This window comes from Cryptomeria japonica, chromosome 4 (genome assembly GCF_030272615.1).
Source record: "Cryptomeria japonica chromosome 4, Sugi_1.0, whole genome shotgun sequence".
Lineage (NCBI taxonomy): Eukaryota > Viridiplantae > Streptophyta > Pinopsida > Cupressales > Cupressaceae > Cryptomeria > Cryptomeria japonica.
In genome coordinates this window covers 556,176,027-556,199,570 of record NC_081408.1, presented here as the reverse complement: position 1 = coordinate 556,199,570, position 23,544 = coordinate 556,176,027, and the positions used below count along the sequence as shown (strand labels likewise).

General features: G+C 33.7%; 1 protein-coding gene across 1 annotated transcript; it reads right to left on the bottom strand.

Annotated features, from left to right (window-relative positions):
• Positions 1 to 297: 297 nt before the first annotated feature.
• LOC131029438 (outer envelope pore protein 16, chloroplastic) lies at positions 298 to 2,588 on the bottom strand. The gene is made up of 7 exons (XM_057959925.2): positions 2,432 to 2,588; positions 2,168 to 2,358; positions 1,428 to 1,479; positions 1,297 to 1,328; positions 1,164 to 1,197; positions 831 to 898; positions 298 to 724 (listed from the first exon to the last, which is right to left on the bottom strand). The coding sequence occupies exons 2-7, from the start codon at positions 2,330 to 2,332 to the stop codon at positions 578 to 580; spliced, it is 498 nt and encodes a 165-aa protein (XP_057815908.1). The 5' UTR covers positions 2,333 to 2,358; positions 2,432 to 2,588; the 3' UTR covers positions 298 to 577.
• Positions 2,589 to 23,544: the final 20,956 nt, after the last annotated feature.

Genomic DNA, 23,544 nt, shown 5'->3' with positions numbered 1-23,544 from the left:
AAGAAGTAAAAGATTTTGATCAAATAAAATTATAAAATCTTACTTGAACGTAGAAAATTATGAAGTGGATTTTTTTACAAAGTAAAATTTACCACCTCACATCAACTATAATTTGATGAGAATGTAAATTTAAATTAACTACATAGACGTTAATCAATTTAGGAATTTCAAATTTTGAAAAAGAAAAATCATTTTAACATAGTGAGTTAAATTTAGAAATTTAAACTTCAGTTCACCAAATAAATTTCATAGTTTGAAAAAGAAAAATCGAATAAACATAGGCAGTGCACATCAATGTTCACAGAACATAAAATTCATTCTCAAAATTTATTTCATACATAAAAAGAAAGACAAATTTGTGGCCATTCAGAGACCTTGAATGAGGAATCCACAACGGGTTTCATACAACATTTGCAGACATTATCTCTACACGATTTGTTCTGAAAATCTAAAGAGTTAAAAGCCCTAATGGACACACAGAACACTGGTTTACAGACAAAAGAAATAGCTTAATTTATTATGAAATGGTGTTTTGCACATCACATAACCAAGATAATGAGTGTGACAAGAAATATGATCAATGGGTAAGATTCCTCAGAAGCTCAGCAGCAGTTGCAACAGCTGCTCCTGTGATTGCTGCCTGCATAACACGATCATGCCTTGGATTTGGCTCTGTCAGAGATAATGCAGCACCTGCTAGGGCACCTCCCACCACTGCATTTTTCTGCAAAATAATGCACAGCACACAAAAATGTCACAATCCAGTCCATGGAATCTTCTAAACAAACATATAACAGACTAAACCCATAAAAATTAGATCATGTTCTCACCCAATCACGGACGCCTCTTGCTTCTTGCAGACCAAATTTTGCTCCTGAGTACACTCCAGCCGCCAGACCTTCAATGGACAACAACAAATTGTTTCAGAAGAGTTTATACTCTTGATTTGATTCATTACACTGACAAACACAAATATAATGTTTCCCAGAACAATTTTCTTCAAAAAAAAACATGCTTAGAACGACCAAGAACTGAAAACTGATGTTTACCCAAAACATATTTATACAAAAAAAAAAAAAATGTTTATGATGACCAAGAACTGAAAACTAGAATTAGGTTACTGATAAGGTCCCTAAACAAATGTCTTCTACATTTCCACTCACCCCATTGCAAAGATTGTTTGCCCATGTTTTGAACCTGACAATCAGACAAAGCTCAATGTTGAATTAGTTTCAATTGGAAAGAGTATACTTCAAATAGATTAAAGGGGGGTAATATAAGGGCTAAGATTTGTACCATGCATTCAAGGGAGGATTTGTTGGCTTCCTCTGCATTATCCAACATCACTAATCAGCTAATTGAGAAAAGAAAACACCCAATGAAAAAAACCCAATATTAGAATTCATAATCTGTTCTGCAGATCTCACCTTGTAAGACCAACTTATAGGCATCTTGAGATGCAGCATTCAAGGCCCCAACCTGCACCAAAGAATATCAGCTTCAAAGCTAATATACTCTTCACAAAATTGAAGCAGAGAGTGCCAAGATATAAGGAAGGGTGTCATTCTAATGTAAGTGATGATAAAACTCAACCAGAGATTCAAAACTATGAAATATTCTTGAGAGCCATGATTATTTTTCCCACCATTTTAGATCAATCCACCAAAAAAAATCTTGTAAATTATAGTAAAGCACAATCAACGCTTCTAAACTTAAACCGCAGATTCAAAACTATGAAACATTATAGTAGATTATAGTAAGGAAGGGTATTTTCCTAATGTAAGTAATGATGAAACTCAAACCAGAGATTCAAAACTATACAAGATTCTTGGAGCCATGAGTACTTTTCCAACCATTTTAGATCAACCCACCAAAAAAATTACTGAAAGTTATAATAAAGCACAATCAACAGCTTCTAAACTCAAACCAGATATTCAAAATTATGAAACATTATAGTAAATTATAGTAAGCAAGGGTATTATTCTAATGTAAGTGATGACAAAACCCAAACCAGAGATTCAAAACTATGAAACATTCTTGAAGCCATGAATACTTTTTCCACCAATTTAGATCAACCCACCAAGAAAATTATCAGTAAAGCACAATCAACGGCTTCTAAACTTCTTTGAATTCATGTCATACTCCTGGATTTGAGAACAGAACTTACCCCACCCACTTTGAGAAACCCATCAACCACACGATTGACAAGGGGGTGCCCCAAATCCACCAGCACATCCACATTGTGACTCTTGTGCTCATCAAGAGAATTATATATAGAATCCTTTGTTTTATACATTGCATCCTTTGAATTTTGCATTGCTTCCTTTGCCATTTCTAGTTAGCTCAAATGGTGCTTGCCTGCAACACAGTATAATATTACTGATCTAAAGCATCTTGGCAAAGAAAAAGTAGCAACTGTGATAAAACTTACCTGATAATCTGAACAGCTGATGATTCTCTTCAATTCGATTTACAGAGAGGGATGGATGGTGATTAAGAAAGAGGATTGTGAAAGCGGGAAACAGCAACAGTAAACAAAAGGGGAAGATAACTGTGTGATGTGTAGAAGTGGGGACTGCATGAAATGACACGTAACTCTAGAGGTGGCATAAGCTGCCACAACTTACTCATGCAATAACCGCCATTAACATGTGATGAATTGCAGCAAGCTATGTTTTCCCGTCAACGGATAAACCCATTTTCTTGTCTTATAGTAGCATTCTTCAATTTTTTTCTATTTTCAATTTGCATTCCATTTCCAATAGTTTAAACAAGGTAAATGTTGGTCTATGAAAGTAGTATAGGGGAATGAATCCTCAAGTACTACAAATAAACTCCAAAAGATTTAGTGTATACATTTTTGACATCTAGGATATCGATAAAAGGGCATCCATCATATAGATTACAATCCGCCATTGTTATGACAATTTACACCTATCATTTAAGGTTTTGATCATACACATCTAAGCTTATTTAAGCTTATAATTAAATAGGCTTAAATCATCAAGAGGATTTGAGTAAGAGTACTCCTAAATGTGTTTCGCACATCATATTTAGATAATTTATGTATAGAAGTAGGTGTAAGAGAATTTATTAGTAGTGGTTAGTTTGTGTCAAAAATCATAGTGGATATTATCGACATTACATAGAATATTAGTATTCATAAAGACATTAGCACATCTGAACATACTAGAGTACACTTCTACAAATAAAGATAAATAAAATCAAATATCAGTATTTGTGTGTCATCCTTAACAAAATAATATCGAACACAAAAAGTAGAACTTGATCCCAATAATGTCATCTTCTTCTCTATCATATGCAATTGCCAAACCCCTACAACAAAACATACAGAACATAAACATTTCCTTTCCACTCTCTAAATGTTAAAAGACATATTCTATTTAGCATGATCCTTATCTCAACTTTTTCTAAGTTTTTGTTGTTTTAAAATATGAAATGTATTTAATTTTTTTTTTTTAAATTGTTATTGTTTTAAGATTTTAAAAGAAAACTAAATTACAAATTAGTAATTAATAAGTAGTATACTACTTATTAATAAATAAATAGTAGATTTAGAGTTCTTAGTTTTAGTTGTGTATTTTGGTGAAACTAACCTTTTTTCAAAACAATAAAAGTGTTAAAATTAAAAAAATAATAAAATTATAAAACACAACAAAAATCACAAAAAACAAAAATTTCCTTCTTCTTTTCAATTCCAAATACTTAACCAACATTCCTTCCTTCTCCATATTGCTTCCTCACTTATGCCTTCCCCAATTTAATCTTTAACCTTATTTTTCAATTTTTATTTTTTAATTTTTCAACCAACTAAAGCAAAACTTCTCTCTCCAACCCTCCTTCTTTATCCAAATCCACTAGTAAGGTTGTAAGCCAATTTCTCTCTCTTCCATCCCCATAAGGAGTAGCCCTTGATTCAAACCATATTTTACCATGGCTCACAGTATACTACCCCTTGTGGAAGATGTGAGCACTTCCTAATACCTCATTATTGACAATATTTTGACCATGATGCCCATGATAAAAGAATTAAACAACAAAAGCATCAAAATATCACCACAAAGCTTCAATTCCTTCACAATAAGTTAGACAAATTAAGGATGAGACAAATCTATCTTTATTTATTATCTCCAAAAATTTAACAGTCTCTTCCTCTTTCTATATGGAAATTATCTAGAGCATACAACAAACTATGAATGAAATTCATCCTTTCTATACTCAAACCTCCCCCCTCACCTATTTTCTTCTCCTCCTTCATCCACTTTCCTTTCCATTATTCAACCTAATCACATGTTATTCCTCTCATCCACACTTATTCTCACCAATGACCCCTTCTTTTACTAGGTACTTACACATCCATCTACTCATAACCCCCTCTATCTTATGCCCATTTTATTTTCATTAACCTCTTTCCTAATCCCAATCACATTCCCCTCTTCACCAACACTCCTACCTCCATCTATACTCTTTCTCATACCTTCCCAAATTCTAACCCCTCTCATTAATCCTTTCAGTATTATTATCATAACCCTACATTGTACCTGACATAACATCGTGATCACACCCTAAACCTTTTTGCACTCATTTCCCTACCTAAATATATCCCTCCAACCTATGTTCTTCAAATTTCCCAATCTGTGACTACCCTTTATCTTTCATTATGATATCATCAAAGATTTTTAGAATAAATTTGGCATCCTCCTACTTCCTGTAAATAAATTAGCATTGATCTTGCAATGAAATTTGAAATAAAATAATTACACATGTTCTCTTATGTTTAGTACCCCTCACTTATGGCAAAGGAGATTGGACAACTCATATTTGGTCATTCCATTCCATATGTCTAGATTTTATCCACAATGGTTAACTTTGCCAAAATATTTCTCAAGATGTTGAAGGGTCGTGCATTGTAGTGGTTGCACTCAAACAAATTCATATAACTTTTATGCATTCATATCCTAAACTTGCTCATGTATTTCTCAAAAATATTTCAAGTCATTATTGGCTTGAAAGTTACTTTCTCTAAATGTGTCCAATGCAAATATGACATATTGAGAATGTAAATGAATTTATCTTATATTAACCAAAATAGTTTACCAAAATGTAGCTCCCATTAACCAAAATTCATGACCAAAATGTTGCCCTTTTCTTCTCTAACATCCCTTGTCACTTTCACTTTAAATAACATTCCAAATAATGATGATTGTGGGTCTATATACTAAAGGGTGAGTGGAAGTTAGGATAGTTCAAGGGATTTTGATTGGAAAAAAATATAAATTTAATATTTGTATCAAAGAATTCCTCTTTAATCATCATTTACAATAGGATGCCTATGCATTTGTACGTGTGGCTACTAAATGTTTCAATGGTATTTTTCTCAACATCTTTAGTTATATCATTCTTCCCATCCAAATTGGTCTAAATGAGTTACATGCATCTTAGTAGATAGATTTCTTACTTCAAACTAGTTTAACATTCTTCTTGGATGCCCTTGGTTTGAGCAAGCCCAAGTTGTCCCTTTGGTTCTCCACTAACATGTCAAACTTATCCATTCTAATAAGTTTATGACTATCACAAGACATGTATACAACCTCTTTTTGAGATTGGAAACTTTATACCATTGGCACATTTAGGAATGACTTGCTACTTTTTTATACTTTTGACTTGCTATTATAAGATGTTGAATGATTTATGATTCGATGTGGTATATGTTAATAACTATCATGAATCTCTTTTTCCTCTTCACATATCCAAATATATGCCTACCTCCCCCTCCCCCAACCAAATTTGATTTTTTTCTCCTTTCTCTACATCCCAAATTAGATCAACTTCCTCTTTCACTTCCATAAAAAAACATAATTTACGTGTGTGGTCTACGTTAATAATTATCATTATTCTCTTCACCATGAGACCCTCTCCCCAAATCTAAATGTGCCCTTGCTTTCTCTTCCCCTAAAAAAACTTGATTTTTTCCCCTTATTGTCTACACCCAAATTAGATCTTTCTCTTCCATAGAAACATAAAACTTCACCCTCGTTCTCTAGTGATGTGGGAGCATCTAGAAGGAGACACCAATCATCTTGCATGATTTTTAGAGTTTAATTAATTCATAGTTTGATAGTATGTTGATATTTATTTTTTTTGTTCATGCATGGACCAAATAATAGTTTTAAGAAAATCTAACTTCTCAAATTCAAATGATTTTTCTATCATTTTAATTATTTATGAACACTACACCAAAAGAGGAAGATCACCAGTTACCATTTGTGTTCCAATAACCGTTCACTTCTGTCACACCCTCACACACCCAACCCCCCCAATTACTAACTTAAAAAAAACCAAAAAACAAATAACGAAAAGTCCATTAATAAATTTTACATGTACCAATAGCCACTCATTTTTTAGCATTTTTGGACCATAATTGTCCCATTTGTGCACCTTATTGGTACCAATAGTGCACAACTACTGGGGCATTTGTTCATATTCGTGTTCTAATAACCATTCACTCCTTGCACAACCCCCCCCCCCCTCCCCCCCCCAAATACTAACTTTAAAAAAATTAAAAAAACAAATAACTATAAGTCCATTAATAAATTTCACATGTACCAACAACTACTCCTTTTTTAGCATTTTGGGAACATAATTGGCCCATTTGTGCACCTTATTGGTACCAATAGTGCACAACTACTGGGGCATTTGCTCATAAGTATTGGCAATTTTAAGTCCATGGTTATTGGGGCATCTTTAAGCAAGTATCAGGTGACAATTTGAAATTTGTACTTTTTGACCCTTGTGCACATAGCAAATCCTATAGTGTGCATCGTTACTACCTAGAAGCCAAAAAAATAGCTATAAGTAGTTAAGTTGTATGCAAAGACAACCAAAAAAATCATCAAAATCTGATGTACAATTTAGAATCTATGGGTGCGTGAAGTTAACTATAATGACTACTGCTATGCTTCCCCTATGGGCATAAGTAGTGGAAGGTTAATGCCAACCAAAGTTGAGTCATTTTGCTTCATTCCTTAGTCGATTCTAAGAAGGAAAATTCTTGAAAAATAATTTTAGGCAACACTCAAGGGAGATAAAAGGCATGGAAGTTAAAAAGGAAGTTTTGCGAAAGGTGGGGCTGGAGGGAATATGGTGTATTAGCAAAGGCCCCAAGAATTAAAATAATGAAGAGAAGGTGTAGTGAAAGAGGAGAAAGTGGTGAGTAAAAAGGGAAAAAGAGGAAAGACACGATAGCACGGCAGGAGTGAGAAATTGGGGAAGGTGGATAGGCACCCAAGAGTTGATATTTCATATGCAAGAAGGGAAAATTCCAAGTTTTGAATAACTACAAAAGAAAAGAGGGGGTGCACAAGAGTGTTGAAGTGGAGAGGAAGAAGAGTGCACAAGGGAATTGAAGAAGAGAAAGAGTGCGTGCATGGAAAGAAAGGTAAAATACACAAGAAGAGAAGAAGAGAAGTGTGTGGATGATAGGAGGTAAGAAGAGTGCGTGAAGGGGAAAATTAGTCAAGATGCATTGGATGATAAAAGAGAGTTTAATTATGCGGAGAGGCATCTACAATGACATCAAAATGTTCATAAACAAAAATCCATTTTTAAAACAATTTGACATGCAAATGACAGGTAAATGCATGAATATGCCATGTTTCAGCTTTTGTGGAGGTGTTATTTTATTACTCCAAATAATCTGAACCCTCACCACTTGTCTTCAGCTAGATTCACATCTTTTTGCATGCAGGGCTTTAATGGATTTGTATTCTTGGTGTTTAATATTTTAGAAGAACATTTACTTTATAGATGATTCTCTCCTATTATAAGATATCTCTCGACATATTTTACATATATTAAAAAAAAAAAGTATACTAGTTTTACATTTATAAAAAAATAGAGAGTTAGATGGATGCATAGCAGAACAAGAAGAAGATGAGAGAGGAATAGAAGAGGTGAAGGCTAAAAAAAAAGGAAGATTTTTTTAACAATGAATATTTAAAATAAGGAAGGTTGGAGTGATGAAGAATGTATAGGTTATTGCTAGTGCAAGAAAAGTTGTGAAGAGGTAAGATAGAAGTGTTGAGTTCTTTGAATTTTAAAATACAGGAGGAAAGTAGAAGAGAAAAGAATACCGAGCACGAATTTATTTTCTTAAGATGTAGATTTGAATTCATTCATTGTAAATTATAATAATTTATAATATGAAATAATTCAATGTCGATATCTATGTAATTTTTAATCATGAGGTTCAATTGTTTAGGGTTTTAATATCAAAGTAGTTAAGCTTGTTTTTTGTCTAGGCTTATCCTTAGACTTGCATTAGAGCTAGAAGATCAATATCAAGGTGAGAAGAAGAGTATGCTTGTAAGAGTTGAGGCTATCCTCTAGTAGAGATAAATTTGGGTAGAAGGTGTACAACTCTTTCCACTAAGAGAGAGTGGGTAGAAGGGGTTTTTCGAGGTACATTTTATAGAGTATTTATTAGGTAGAGGGTAGTGTGATTGGATAGTTTTTGTTGCAAGGGGAACCTATAATTGTAGAGGGATGAGCAAGTATCAAAAGAAATTTTTTAAATGGAGAAATATGTGTTCAAAAGGGAGGATGATATGGGTCATGAGAAGACTCGTGAGAATTCTATTTTGTGAACAATGTTGAGGAGAAGAGGGAATTAGGAATCTTTGTGAAGAATTGAGAAAAATTAAAGCAAGATTGGATGTGCTTGAGAATGGATTTAAAAAGAAAGCTACATATGAAAAAGATAATTGAATGGTGAGTAATGAAGAAATGGAGCAGTAGTATCTAGACTCTAATAAGAGTGGTAGAATAGAGTTGTAAAAAAATGGGTGAAGATTGTTCTTTTTTATGACATGTTTGTAAGTGATGGTTTGTGTACAGGAAATGAAGAAGTTCATAACATGTACCTAGAGAGCCCTAAATTTTATGTGGAAGTTAATGAGGATGATCTCTTGCTGAAATAGGGGATGAGAAGGATAAAAATATTCTTTAAAAGAGAAATGATAGAAGAAACTAAGAAGACAAAAAAGTGTCAAATAGATGGCAATGAAGAGAAAGTGATTGTTCAACAATAATCACAAAGGTAACGAGTTCTTCTAGAATTTATAAAAATGAATTGTATTTTGAGTTCTCTATAGAAGAGGTGAAGAATTTTTTGGATGAAGAAAGAATTGTTGAAACGAATAACCAAAAAGTGGAAGTAGTGGTGGGTCCTTTGGAGGACACATTGAAGAAAATGATGTAGTTGAGTACAATAGAGGAAATGGAAATAATTGATTTCCATAATATTTGCAATGATTATTTGTGTGTGGATGTAGTGAATATAGATGTTATAAGAGGTAGTATAGAGGAATAGGTGAAAAAGGTAAATAAAGATGGTATGCATGTTGTGATGAATGAAATTGTGAGTGTAGAAGAATAATTGATACAAATGAATTTTATTTTTGTTGATTGGTATGATGTTAGTGTGTGTGTGTGTGTGTGTGTGTGTGTGTGTGTGTATATATTGATGGAGGTGGTTGAGATACAATGGATTGGATCCCACAAGATTAAAGAAGAGTGAGAGTTTCTATAGGTGGAGGAGGAGGGGTTATGGTGAGTTCATTCTCATAGCATAGGAAGATGAAAGAGGAATGCGATGGAGGTGGTCAATTCATGGTGGATCAAATTTCATAAGAGGAAAGAAAAGATGATGGATAATGACCTAGAGGAAGAGGCTAGACAACAATAGATATAAAACTATAAGCATAGAAAAATTGGTGAACAAATTTGGTAGAAGAATAGAGGAGTTGTTCGGCTAAAAGTTGGAAGAAGTGTTGTGAGGTGTTTATTTTGGTGGTGGAGTTCACTGTAGGTTGTCTTCAATATGAAAGGGTGGTTCAATCACCTAACTCTAGTTTATGAGATATGCTCACAAACTTCCTACCCAACATGTTAGGAGGAAACATTTGTCATCTTGCATCACTTTTAGATTACAATCAATTTGCATTTTGATAGTATGTTGAGTTTTTGTTTTGTTATTTGAACATGGACCAAATGACAGTTTAAATAGAATATACCCTCACACATTCAAATGATTTTTCTATAATTTTAATTATTTTTCAACACTACACAAAAAATGGGTGCAAGCAGTGGGATGTTAAACACCAGTTGAACTTGATTCATTTTGAATCTTTTGCTTATACTCAATTGATTCTGAGAGGGCAATTTCTTTTGGAAAAGAATTTTAGGCAACACTTAAGGGAGATAAAAGGATGTGGAAGTTAAAAATGAAGTTTTTTGGGGGTGGAGGGCATATGGTGGACTGGTAGAGGCACCAAAAAATTAAAATACTAAAGAGAAGGCATAGTGAAATAGGAGAAATTTAGTGTTGAGTAGAAAGGGAAAAGGAAGAGAAATGTGGTAGGAGTAATAAATTTGGGGAAGTTGGATAGGCACCCAAGGGTTGGGATTTCATATGCAAGAAGACAAAATACCAAGTTTTGAAGAATTGCAAATAAAGCCAGTGCAAAAGAGAGGGGGTACACAATAGTGTTGAAGTGGAGAGTACAAAAAGTGCATAGGGGAAGAAGAGAAGAGTGTGCATGAGGAAAGAAAGAGAAAACACACATGAAGACATATTTTGATTACAGGAGGGAAGTTGAAAAGACAGATATAAGGAAAAAAAATAATAAGAGAAGAAGAAAAGTGTGTGGAGGATAGGAGGTGATAAGAGTGCATGAAGGGGGAAGACAAACAAGAAAGGATGCATTGGACGATAAAAGAGAGCTTAAATTTGTAGATAAAAAAGAAGAGAGTTGGATGGATGCATAGTGGAACAAGAGGAAGGTGAAAGAAGAATAAGAGAGGCAAAGGCAATAAATAAGGAGGATTTTTTTCTCAATACATATTTAAAATAAGGAAGGGTAGTGTGCTAAAGAATGTGTAGGAAATTGCCAATGCAAGTAGAATAGTGATGAGTGTTGAGTTCTTTGAATTTTTTAATAGAGAAGGAGAGTAGAAGAGTAGAGTTTTGGGAGATGAGAGTTTATTGTTAGCAATGAAGCATGAATTTATTTTGTTAAGATGTAGATTTTAATTCTTTTATTGTAAATTGTAATAATTTTTAGGATGAAAGAATTTGATGTCAGTATTTATATAATTTGTTGTCATAAGGTTCAATTGTTCTAGGTTTTATATCTAAAAGTTTAGTTGGTTGCTTGTGTAGGCTTACCCTCAAACTCGTCTACATTACCTAGTCCCAAGTATAATTATTTTCCCTCTATCTACCCAACTCTTCCTACCCTTAATACCTCTCCCAACTCCATTATAGATCTGCAACCAAGTCTCTTTTTAAATAAATCTTATAATCCTATTAAAAAGGTGCTTCCATAGAAAATTCTTGATTAACATCTACTATTCCCCCTCTTAAGATCCCATCCAATTCTTCCAATCAAAATCCCACACCAAATCCACTACATCAAACCTATGAAAAAGTGCTAGACCTATTCAAGTTTTGTTCCCAAACCCAAATGAATCCTTCCTATCTCAACCACCTTCATATATTAGGCCCTCTTCTTCCTAATACATCAACTTATTTTTGTTGGCACATATCATCTGTGACTCACCTTGCTTAATTTTCTATAGAGGATTTTGAAGATGATTTTTTCTTATAACATTAGAAATATGTTAATTACTATAGATCTGTAGTCTTCATTTTCCCTTTTAGGATGATAATTTAAACAATGTTCTATTTTCTTTCCCTATCTTCTTCAGTCAACCTATTTGTTTATCTTTTGAATCTTGTGCTCATTAGTAGAAATATGGTATATGGTTACATGTTGCATTTAAAAATATTCTATAAATTATAGGATTTTCACATGAATTCACAAGGTTTCCTTGCTCATGGCATTAATAGAAAGTCCACATTGTCAATCATCTCGAAAATAAATGTCAAGTACAATAGTTAGAGGTTTTCAATCTATCTTGTTTCATTTTATCCCATTGGTTATTAATTGATGCATCAACTTAAGAAGGCCCCACAACAATGAAGTTCACAAGGAAAATCTTTTGATGCAAGAAAATTGCCAATATCACTTAAAATATCAAATGAACGGTGCAACAATTTGAGGTTTTCGATTTGACAATTTGGGAAAGTTCAACTATTGGACAATATTCAATGAGTTAGTGAAGTTAGTGGGCCTAGTTTCAATAATATGGTTTTGGGGGCATAGAAAAATAAACCAAGGAGAGCATTTAATATATGATGTGTATCACTTTGATGGCAAGTTGTTCCAATTGCAACATTGGATAGAGGTGACATGATGGATGAATGAAAGTTAAGCAAGTAAAAGATAGAGTTATAATATAGAAAAACTATTGATCATCTCCAAGATCAATTATGTGTGTATTGTTTCAAGGTTATTAGTATGATAACTCAACATAATGTTGTACTATTGGTAAAAAATGAATACATTAGCTAGTTATAGAATCCATTTTAGAAAGGAAATTCATTAAAGATTTAATGTTATGAGAAGGATGCATGGAACCTTTGTACTCAAAAAAATGGCTTGATTGACACATTCTTTCATTGACACATTTTTTTTCTTATACTATTGGTGGAAGATAAATGTGGTACACGAGAGATGTGTTGCTCATATTCATCTGATATGAGTCAAAAGGGACTCATCTAATGGTTGAAGTAAAGAGATATTGAAGAAAGAAACGCATACCAAGTATTTCATAAAAAAGTAATTTTCAAAGCGTTTATTCAAGCTCAAAGACATTGATTTGTAGCATGGAATCTCCAGCTTTTTGAATAAGTGACACTCTTTTTCTCATATTAAAGGATATAAATATCTATGTAGTGTTTATTGAAGAACACTTTTTGGAGGGGAAGGAGAAAACATAGACATTTTTAATACCTAAGCCTTCATGTAAGCAAATTGTATTTCATAATATTGATTTATTCAAGCCAAGTACGACTATTCATGTTTATCCTTTCATGCTTTGTGTGCTAGAAGCTAATATATGTAAATTATCTTATTTTTTTCACATATTTAAATTATATTCCACTATTTTTAATTATTTAATTATTATATTCTTCTAAACATTAATTCAATCATTCAAAACTCTATAATTTGCAAATAAAATTATTATCAAGTATATTTATGCACCTTATTTTTAACTTTAAGTTATTCATTTTGAATGATATAAAATCTATGTAATTTTTTTTAATGAGAAAAGAAAATATCATATTCAACATTCTATAACATATTCTAGTATTTTATTTCTAGTATCTTCTTTCCCTTTTCCCTCAATTATAATTGCACTTAAATGAAGATCATAAAAAGAACTAACTTCCCAATCTAGAGGTTATCTTGTAAACCACAACCATGTGTACAATATTTCTCATGTTAGTACAAAGGCACATAAAAGTGCTAATTTGAATATCAATAATTTTTGTACACGTGATAGGACCCCAAAAATATTTCTAATTAAAATGACCTCTATCTTATAATTTAGAATATTATCTTGTTTTATGAGCAAAAGTCATGTGAACAAACCATTTGCCACTACTCACCCTCATCTTTCAATCTCATCTCTTGTCATCAAACCATGAAGAAGTCATATTTAACCTAATTTTCCAACACATATTATAATGGTAGCACCAAGAGTTCATAGAATTTTGTAAATTATAATAGTATTAGTCATTTGATTCCTTCAATGCCTTTAGCCACTTGGGAACCTATTCCTACCAAAATTCTAGAATCCCTACTGAAATTGACAAGGGAACATTTCAAAACTCTTGCAAAACACCCTTAACATGTTGAAAATATGTGTACTATACATTTTTCCACAAACGAAAACATCGCCTTGATATTGCTTGTAAGCATCCTTCTAAGAAAAGTGTTCAATTGGTATCAGCCATTGGAATCAAATTTAATTGATTCATGGAATCAACTCAAAGATGTCATTTTTGAAAGATTCAAGGAAAAAGAGACCAATACAGTTGATTAAAATAATTGATCAAGAAAATACCTCCCCAAGAAGCTATAATAGATTTTAATTTCCAATTCCCAAAAAACTTGGAAAAAATACATGTTTATGCATGTCTACCGATAGAAATGGTATTCATATTCTACCTAAAAGCTTTCAAGGTTGACACATTTTTTTATTTTTAGCAAAAGTTGACTAAATCGCCAAAATTTATTAAAAATTAAAGAAAAAGATACATAAGAAGTGTTGTTCATAAAGCATAATGGTTTGTCCCAAAAGACCAAGACTTTGGAAGCTTTTGAGTTGCAACAAGCCAAACCAGTTCTCAGCAAAGATAAAATTGAGAATGGACAACTGATCTTCAAGACTAATGGGCAAACCAAAACCAGAGATGAGAGAATGGACAACTAATCTTCAAAGTTGATACTTCAGTAATGATTCAATCATTAGAACCCTAAATACTTCATGTGGCTTATGAATTATTGATCAAAATAGAAAATAATCTTATAGATGCAAGAGGACTTCCTCCCAAGCCACCTATTCCTATGCTTCCTGAGTTCTCAATCCCTATACAAGAAGAATTATCAAAACTAAATCACTCTATTCTATATAGACAACAAGATACCCCTTCCAGACTGGTCAAGGTGTGAGGATGTTGTCGTCGAAGAGCTCTGCTATGTTATCTGGGGTTTCTACAAGTTTGAACTATTGTGGTGTGGTCTAGGAGAAATGGCAATTGTCCTCGCTGAATGCAAAACCCACGTTTCATGCTGGTGGACACAGGCGAAGAGAGAATGTCGTAGCAGGGGTAGATGCATAAAGGAAGGAGGTGTTTACCATAGATAGAGATAAGATGCAGTTTTTGTGGATGGGAGGAAGGGACAAAGCATTTTGACAATGCTTCTAGATAATGGAAGACAAGAGCGGATGGAGAAAGTGCAGGTCTATGGGAATGGGGGCCTCCACAACATTGATGCACCTATTTGGGTGCAAGTGACTGTTAGGGCAACAGTAAATCTGGATTCAGAGATTGCTAAGTAAGTTTTTGAGAATATACAATATTTTGTCGAAATGGGATTGATAGGGAGGTTTCAAGGCTTTTGGCCAAGCCTTGAAGAGCTTCACAAGCGGATCACTGAGACCTGGGGCCCATTTGGAGGGTGATGTGCAGATTTATCCAGGTGTCCAGGGTTTTTTTGTGGTGATTTTTGACAACCTAGAGGACAGGAATAAAATCTTCTATAAATCATTTTGGAGCTGGGAGGAGAAGCATACTCTGCTACTCAAACCATGGTAACCATCTTTTAATCCAGCTATTGAATAATTCGACCAAATCTTATGGGTAAGACTTTCAAATTTGCCATTAAAATTTTGGTTCGAATCTTGTTTTAAAGTTGTAGGTGATACTTAGGGGAAATTTTTAGGGGTGGATGAGGGTTCTTTGGAGTATTTTCATACCACTTATGCACGTGTCTTTAATGGAAATGGATTTGACTAAGGCTCCACCTATAGAGTTAGATTTGCACTCTAAGAAAGGATTTGGGTGCAGACATTAGATTACAAAGTATCCCTTTTAGGTGTAGAAAATGTTGCCAAATTGGGCATATGACAGCCAAATGTGATAAGAAAAATATTAATAGAAGGCTACTTGGTGGAGGGAGTGTCTCCTCACCATTATTCAGTTGAGAATGAAGTGGTGGATATCTATAAAGAGAATATTGCTAAGAAATTTGAAATAAGTGGAAAGGATAAGCTATTTTTGGAAGCTTTGAGCAAAGAGAGATTATTAAAGATAAGAAGAATAATCAGAGCACAAATTTTTCACCATCAAATCCTAGGGAGGGGGAAGAAGCATATAGAAAAGGGAACTTTCACTCAGAGATTGAGGCTGAGAGGGACACTATCAGAAGGTGTGTGGTCTCACAAGTGAGGGGTTAGGAGCAAGGAACTTTCAGGGGATTTTTGATGGAGACACAAGGGGTTTCTTTGCAGAATGAAGGATGATAGGAAGTAAGAGGAAAGGAGGAAAAGAGAGCAACAAAGGAGGGCTTTATTAATCTGGGAGTAGATTTTAGGGGATATACTAAGAAGTCCTCAATCTTTGATGGATAGTAGTTTAAGGAGGTGGCTTCCTGGTTGTAGCCCCATTTGGTTTGGGTTAGTTTCAAAACATGAATTTAATAAATTTAAAACTTTTACCGATTAAAAAAACAAGGCACCCCTTCCATGTATATTATCCTCCCATTCATTCACCTACATAGCAAATAACTTTGAAAATGGAAGTTGTGAAGCATTTATTACATAACTTTTCAAAAGATACTATTAATCTCAAGGGGACACAAGTAGCTTATTTAAGACCCATGTATCAAGAAAATAACGTTCAAAGGATTGAATAAGAACCAAATAGATACCAAAATTAGTAGAATCAAGGATAAAATCATGTGCAACTATCAAATTAGATTATGATGGTGTTAATAGTATTGCAATAGATTCTATATAATTCTAAAAGGGATTAGATCTTGACATAAAATAATTTCATCAATGACCCAAACATGTGGTGTTTACTGTGAAATGATGTGCATTCATATAAATCCTACGCAAGAGGATACCACAAATGAAAAAAAATTGAGCAAAGAGAAGTCACAACAACGATTGGAAAGGCAAAGCTTGAACTACCTTATTAATGTGTTGAGTTTCATAACATGGTCATGATACAACCTAAATGTAAGGTGATATATTTAGAACAAGAAGAAGAGATAATATCAAACCAAGCACTAGTTTTATGGATCAAGTAAGGAGTGATAATCTTTTTCAATGATCAAACCACATCAAAAATGTTGAAGTCAAGAATCTAGAAGGATGAAACAAAAATTCCACTAGTAAAATGGTAAACACAATAGGATTGTCTATTATATGATATGAAGAGTGTGTAAAAAATACATGGATGATTTGCATATATAGGCAAAATGAGGTGAGAACATAGGAGTGAAACTCTGACTACCCCTCCAAAGGTGCAACACTTATGATCTCAGTTGACCAGTGTGTGAGAAAGTGGTAAGTAGGCATATAATAGATTTCTCAAGTGGTGAAGACACATGTATCAATGTTATACAAAGTTATGAAATAGCCCAAGTAAATTTAAGCTAGGTGTGAATAGGTCACTAACTAGAAAGGTGATAAGCTAACTAGTTTAAGTGCAACTGAGGGAGTAATGTATACAAGATAATGAGTCTCAAATGCTAGGGCATGTTAGGTACTCGTGTACAAATTTCACAACCAAATTAAAGGAAAAAACCTAGTGGGAAGAAAAATCCTCTCCAAAAGAGAAACGATGCAAATGTAATGAAATGTAATGAAATGTACAAGTGATGAAGATAAGTGATAGAAGGAAGGACTCATGATGAACCCCCAAGGAAACCTTATAACACAAGTATGATAATGTTTCCCCATAAGAGAGAAAGAAGACAAGGTCATGTGACCCTCTCTAAAAATGAGAAGGAATGAACTCCATCTGAACATATGCTTCCTCCCAAAACTAATATGAGACAAGAAACCATGTATCCTCCCCTCAAAATGATGCATGTAGTGTTTCTATATGCTCGACGTTGGATGCTCAATATGATCCATGAATGTTGAACAAAATTTCTCCCTTTAAGAAGAAACAACACCACAAATGTGTGTAAAATGACTTCCCATTCCAAATAGGAAGATCTAGGAACTACTATGAATGTCTCTAAATTTTGCACATAATTCAAAGATTGACATGAAGCCCATGATGGATGCTCAATTATATCCAAGCCAAAATTGAGAGGTGACAAATACTAATATGATGGATCAAGTACCATAGAAGATTTAAGACAATTGGCCATGGATGTATGATGATAGTTGGATGGATGTGAATCTAATCCTATTGCAAGTGATGATGACTAAGTTAGATTAAACTCATGAAGATTTACAAAATCTATCACTATAGGAGTTGATGTAGGTAAGGCAAGAGAAATATCCAAATATGGTAATAAAGTGGCAATAGTGTTGATGTGAGTATTATCAAATAGAAGACCAATGTCTACAATGGTCATACACATCTACAAGGTGGGATTCTACAAATAAAGATGTGATGTGTGGTAGATATGCATCCTAATATGGTGGATCAGGAAAGATAATAGCAATGTTATGATGCAAATAATGACTAGAATTCATAGATGAGTCGACAATAGATTTAGATGTAGCAACAGTTTTTTCAAGTTTTGCAATCCTAGATAGAAATTAGAAGATATTGTGTCAGATATGAGGAAAAAATCCACATTTTGATAATTCCTAGAATATGTGCACTTCATTTTGTAATATCTAGTCATGATCTATAATGAGAAAAATAAATGTGAAATGCAAGTATATTCCCCAAATTCAATATTATGGTGACCTTTAGTTTTTGCCACTTTATAACTTCGTGTATTTAACAATGCAAATAGATCCAATGCATGGGAAGTAGGAAAATGTTAACTTTTGTAAAAAAAAAATGGTGCTCAATTTTGAGCTACCAAACAAAATTTATTACACAAGCAAGTTCTTGTAAAAATTAACAATTTTAAATACAACCACATTAAAGAATTAAAAAATGTACTAAGATGTGAGAAAACCTAGCCTTCTAGTCACTTATTGGAGTATGTAGATTATTCCAATAGAAAAAAGAGCAATCAATAATGTAATGCCTCTCCTATTTTATCTTCTTCATTGCATAACCTTGATGTGGATTTGGCATAATGCTTGTGGTTTTTCCATTTGAAGGATGCAGATATTTTGTGATGATGTGACCTTGTTTTGGGTGCTTTATTGTTGCATATTACCCTTGGGATACTTATCTTATGTTCTACTTTGATATGTGTTTCATGATCGTTTTGGCCTCCTAATGCATTGATCAATTTCTTGGGGATCACTATTGCATCATTGCATTGAGATGTGTTCTTAATTCTTGTGTTTAGATGTGAGAAATTATGTGTTATGGCCGATTGCAATCCTGATTTGGATATTAGAGCTATTGAGGTTGTTGTTATGGTTGACTTGGAGTAATTATGCTCTCGATATCAAATGATTGTTGAGATAAAATGATCCCATGATTAGAATTATCATATGAGATGTTGAAATGAAAAGTTGATTTGATTAGTCTTAAAATGTGGCAAGTGATACTTTCTATTATTTTATTCAGTTTAAGATATTAAATATTTATCTTTGCAATTGATAGGATACATGTTAGATTCAATTGATATGACTATATTATGTAGCTTATGATGATGGATTATGTACTAACCATGTTATTATGTTGACCCTGATTGGGGAATATTATATTTAGATATATGTGCTTTGGCTAAGATGGCCATGCGTAGGTACCCTTGTTGTCTCTGGTTGGTTGCTAGTATAGGGCATCGACTCCACTTGGCCCATAGGTCTGAGCATCCCCATTTCCCCAACCGTGGTTAACAAGAGATAGCACACTAGCCAAATGTCCCTGATCCAAAAGTCTTCATCCCTTAATAAGGACGATTTCCTTGAATTTTTATATTTGAGCCCCAACTACCACAGTTGGTAGAGTTCAGAAAACCCAGTCAACATGTATTGTCGACCTGTAAAGAGTGTTTGAGCATTTTGGCTTAATTGCCATTTATCGCTGCATTTTAATATTTTAATATTTTTTAATGATTATCATGGTTATTTTATATTTAAATGTTTACTATGCCATATATGTATTTAAAATGAAGGAAATTGCATAATTGGTGTAATTTGGGCTATTTAGGATATTTAAGTTTACTAATTTATTATTATTATATCTCATTTAAAGCGGGCTTTTGTAATGGGGAATTAGAAGCATTTTCATACTAAGTCATTTTTGTTGCAATTTTTCTCTCCAAGCCATAGTACACATGGATTTTGATTTTCTTGTTGGGAGTGATTGTAGAGGAAGAATTTTGTGGGTGTTGGCTTGCTAGATTGTTCTTTAGGAGGCCTTCCCGTTGTCCAGAAGATTCATCTAACCATTGAGTATGTGCATTATTCTTCAAGTTTCAAATTTGTTATAGAATTTTATTGATTTCTCTCAATTTACTCCTTTTTTATTAAAATTAGTTTTGTTTTATCAATAGTTGGTTTTAGAACAATTTCCATGTTTAAACTAAGCAGATTCATGCCTTCTATCATTTGCATTGATTGAAAACCCAAAATGATGCCCTAGGTAGGGTTATGCTATCAAAATTTATGTAGAATGATTGGATGGTAGATTTTATTGTTGGAATGTGATGCTGTTTATATTTGAACAAATGGGTATTGATTACATTTTGGATTTTTGAAGCTTTTTGGAGTTCTTTAATGGTGGCAAGGCCATGGGCCTAGTTTTATGCCTACTTTGTGATATGATTTAAAAGAGGGTTTTGAAAGATTTAACATATCTATATAATATGGAATAGTGGTTTAATGTGTGTGAAAATCATTGTGGATTAGATTGTTTGTTTCCTCATTAATTGTGAATTGAATGAGCCTTAGGATTAGGTATTAAAGTGGTTCTAGGGAGTGACTTCTAATGCATACCCGACCCATAAGTGGCACACAGGCAATTACATTGACAAGTCTCTTACTAATTCAAAATATAATTAAAATTTGGGATGGGGTAAAACACAAACTAAGATAATTGGTGCCCCAAATATGCCTTGAGCACTAGTATGAGGACAATGATGTATTGGGAAGGCATGCTTGCACATGGATCACTACGACATGTTTGGAAAGACATTCCCACTCATTTAACACTAGGACTTGCATGATCATCATTCTCGTTTGTATGAGAGAATGCTTGATTTTGTATGGTACATCCTTACGAGCACATACAATGAAACTCCCTACACTAGCACTCTAGTATCTAAGTCCTACTATACTAAGTAGCACCCAAGAGATTTTTTGTTGTTGCTCATTTGGGTTATTGTGTTGTGATATTGTGCCTTATGACAAATTTGGTGTTGTTCATTGATGGTGCCTCTTTGTCTTTAATGTTGCTAATGAGGATGCATCCTCTTCTCTTGATTTTGTCTTATTGGTGATTTGGCACCTTTATTTTTTGGTGTTGCTCCATGATGATGGTGATGCACTATCGTTGGCATCTCTTATCCGGTGTTGTATTATTATTCATGGTTGCTATGTGTTGTTCATGTTGAGTGTTTATTCCAAGTTGGCATTTGTGTATACCTTATTGCTTGTGCCTTCTATTGCTTGACTATTTGGGTCATGTGTCTATCTCCACGAGCATGGGGGTGGACCTAAGGGTTCCACATGGTTGGGTGGCATTGCATTCCATCATTGGGAACTAGTAGATTTGCATTCAAAGATTGAATTTGGGAGCATATCTCTCCTTCTCTCCTCATGTACTTCTTGTTCTTCCTTCCTTGTGAAGATGTAACTATGTATATATATATATTATAGTATTATAAACGTTGATGTAATTGTATATTGGAAATTCCAATTAGAGTTTGTTTTATTGTATTGATGATTGGATATGGATTAGATTAGATTGCATGCTCCCGTGTTGGTATTGGGCAGGATTGATATGCTTTCCTTCTCTGGTGCTCATTGTTGCATATTGACTATTTGATTAGGAACATTTAAATTTAGTGTTTAAAATGAATATAGTTGGTGTCAATAGATGTCTTGATGTTTTCTTAGTCCCCTAATACTATTGTCTTGCGATTTTAGTTGAATTCGAGAAAATATGAGTAGGATTCGAGTGCACAGGTAATATTTTGGATCCATTTTAGACACTCTGAATGACCTTGAAAATTGTCCCAATGTGGTTTTTAGGTAATCGAGACTTTTCTAAGAGTGTTTAAATAAAATGAGAGAATATTATGGTGGATTGGATATGATTAGAGTCCACCTAATTCCCATCTATGCTTCCAGGTGTCACCTAGTGACCCAAAGAAATTTCTACAAATTTTGTCTCCAACATTTTTGTCATTTTCTCTCGTCTTGGATGTCCTCTATGTATTTATACTTCACAAATGTGTTTGTGGAATTTGGGAGTCCTTTCTATCCATTTGGGAAGCTCGATATCATGGACATCAGTGTGTACAAAGGATGATAATGCGTGTTTGCTAGTCCTAAAGGACACCAATGTAGAAACAAGGCACCAACATAGGTCAAGGAGTAATTCATGAGTTGAGGAAACTTGTGCACCATTCTAGTTTCGTGTGGGAGTGCTAGTGTCTTGACAGAGATTTTAGGACCCTTGTTGGCACCCTTATTTGGCATACTTGACTGATGGTGTTTCCTAGTGTTTGGAGGGTCAATTTGACGAAGCCAGAGGTGTGTTTCATGGCTTGTAGTGTATGGGAACCCTTAGAGGTTTGTTGAGATGTTTTAGGGTGATTTTGAGTGATCTCAATTGTGTTTAGGTATAATTTGATGCTTATTAGAGCCCATTGATGACCCTTATGACCAAATAAGTGGCCCTATTTTTTGATTCATGTCTTGTAACTTCAGGGAGAGTCTTGTGTGACTAATAAACTTATTAACCTTGTCATTGGATCTTGAATACCTTTCGCTTGTTCACTTGGTGTTTCAAGTGTAATTATTACACTTACGTAGTGTCATGTATCAACTAGTTGACCTAATCTTGAGGTTGAGCTTTAGAAATTGTGTATGATGCATGTATTGCACTTAATTATTTTAACAACAAAAAATTCCACACATTCTTGTGTGTATTTATCTCTCATCATCGGTGGTTCCTCGAAGAATAATTACAAATAAACCCACACACTACTAAATGAATCACTCTACTTAGTATTAAAGAGGTCAAAAAGGGCAAAAGTGTGAAGATTGAGAATGTTTGTGGTCTCTTATGGTCACTCTTCTGATCAAGGGAAATGGAGGTTGAGGCTTAATGGGGTTAGAAAATTATGGATTAAATATTATTGTCAAATCCCATATGGACATCAATTTTGGAGTAAATAAAGGGTTAACATTGGAGATTTCCAAAGAGACTACAACACAAGAAATATGCCAGCCTTCAAAAAAATCACAACTAACTCACTTAAGGCCTTGAAGGGACATTCCTATGTGGATGCCTCTATGCAAGAGGCTTCCATAAATGGAGGTGTTGCAACATGATTATCAAGCCAAACCATGCAATATAAACAAACAAGGAACTGTCCAAAAAGTTCAAATAGACCATAAATTATCTACATAATAGGACAAACTAGCCAAAATCTCCACACAAATACAAATGTCTATAGATAATGGTAAATGGGAAAATGGATATATGGCCTTGTAATGGTGAAAGATGGGGATAGTCATTTAATGCATGCAGACTAGGAATCAAACCCATTCACCATAATATACATTTAAGGGGACTAAACTTCAATAGGCTCAACACTAAAACCTATTGGAATGGGGTTGACCAAAATATGAATTTACTTCTCCTCCATTGAGTTGAAAGTTGTAATTGAATATGAAATGATTTAAATGCAAGGACTAGGGCCAATGATATGAAATTGATAA

Bases quoted from the DNA above. Each gene is read 5' to 3' on its own strand.
- LOC131029438 (XM_057959925.2), bottom strand. From the start codon at position 2,332: ATGGCAAAGGAAGCAATGCAAAATTCAAAGGATGCAATGTATAAAACA. The intron at 1,480-2,167 runs GTAAGTTCTGTT...TCTTTGGTGCAG, and splicing joins GGTTTCTCAAAGTGGGTGGG to GTTGGGGCCTTGAATGCTGC. The intron at 1,198-1,296 runs GTACAAATCTTA...TCTGATTGTCAG, and splicing joins AATCCTCCCTTGAATGCATG to GTTCAAAACATGGGCAAACA.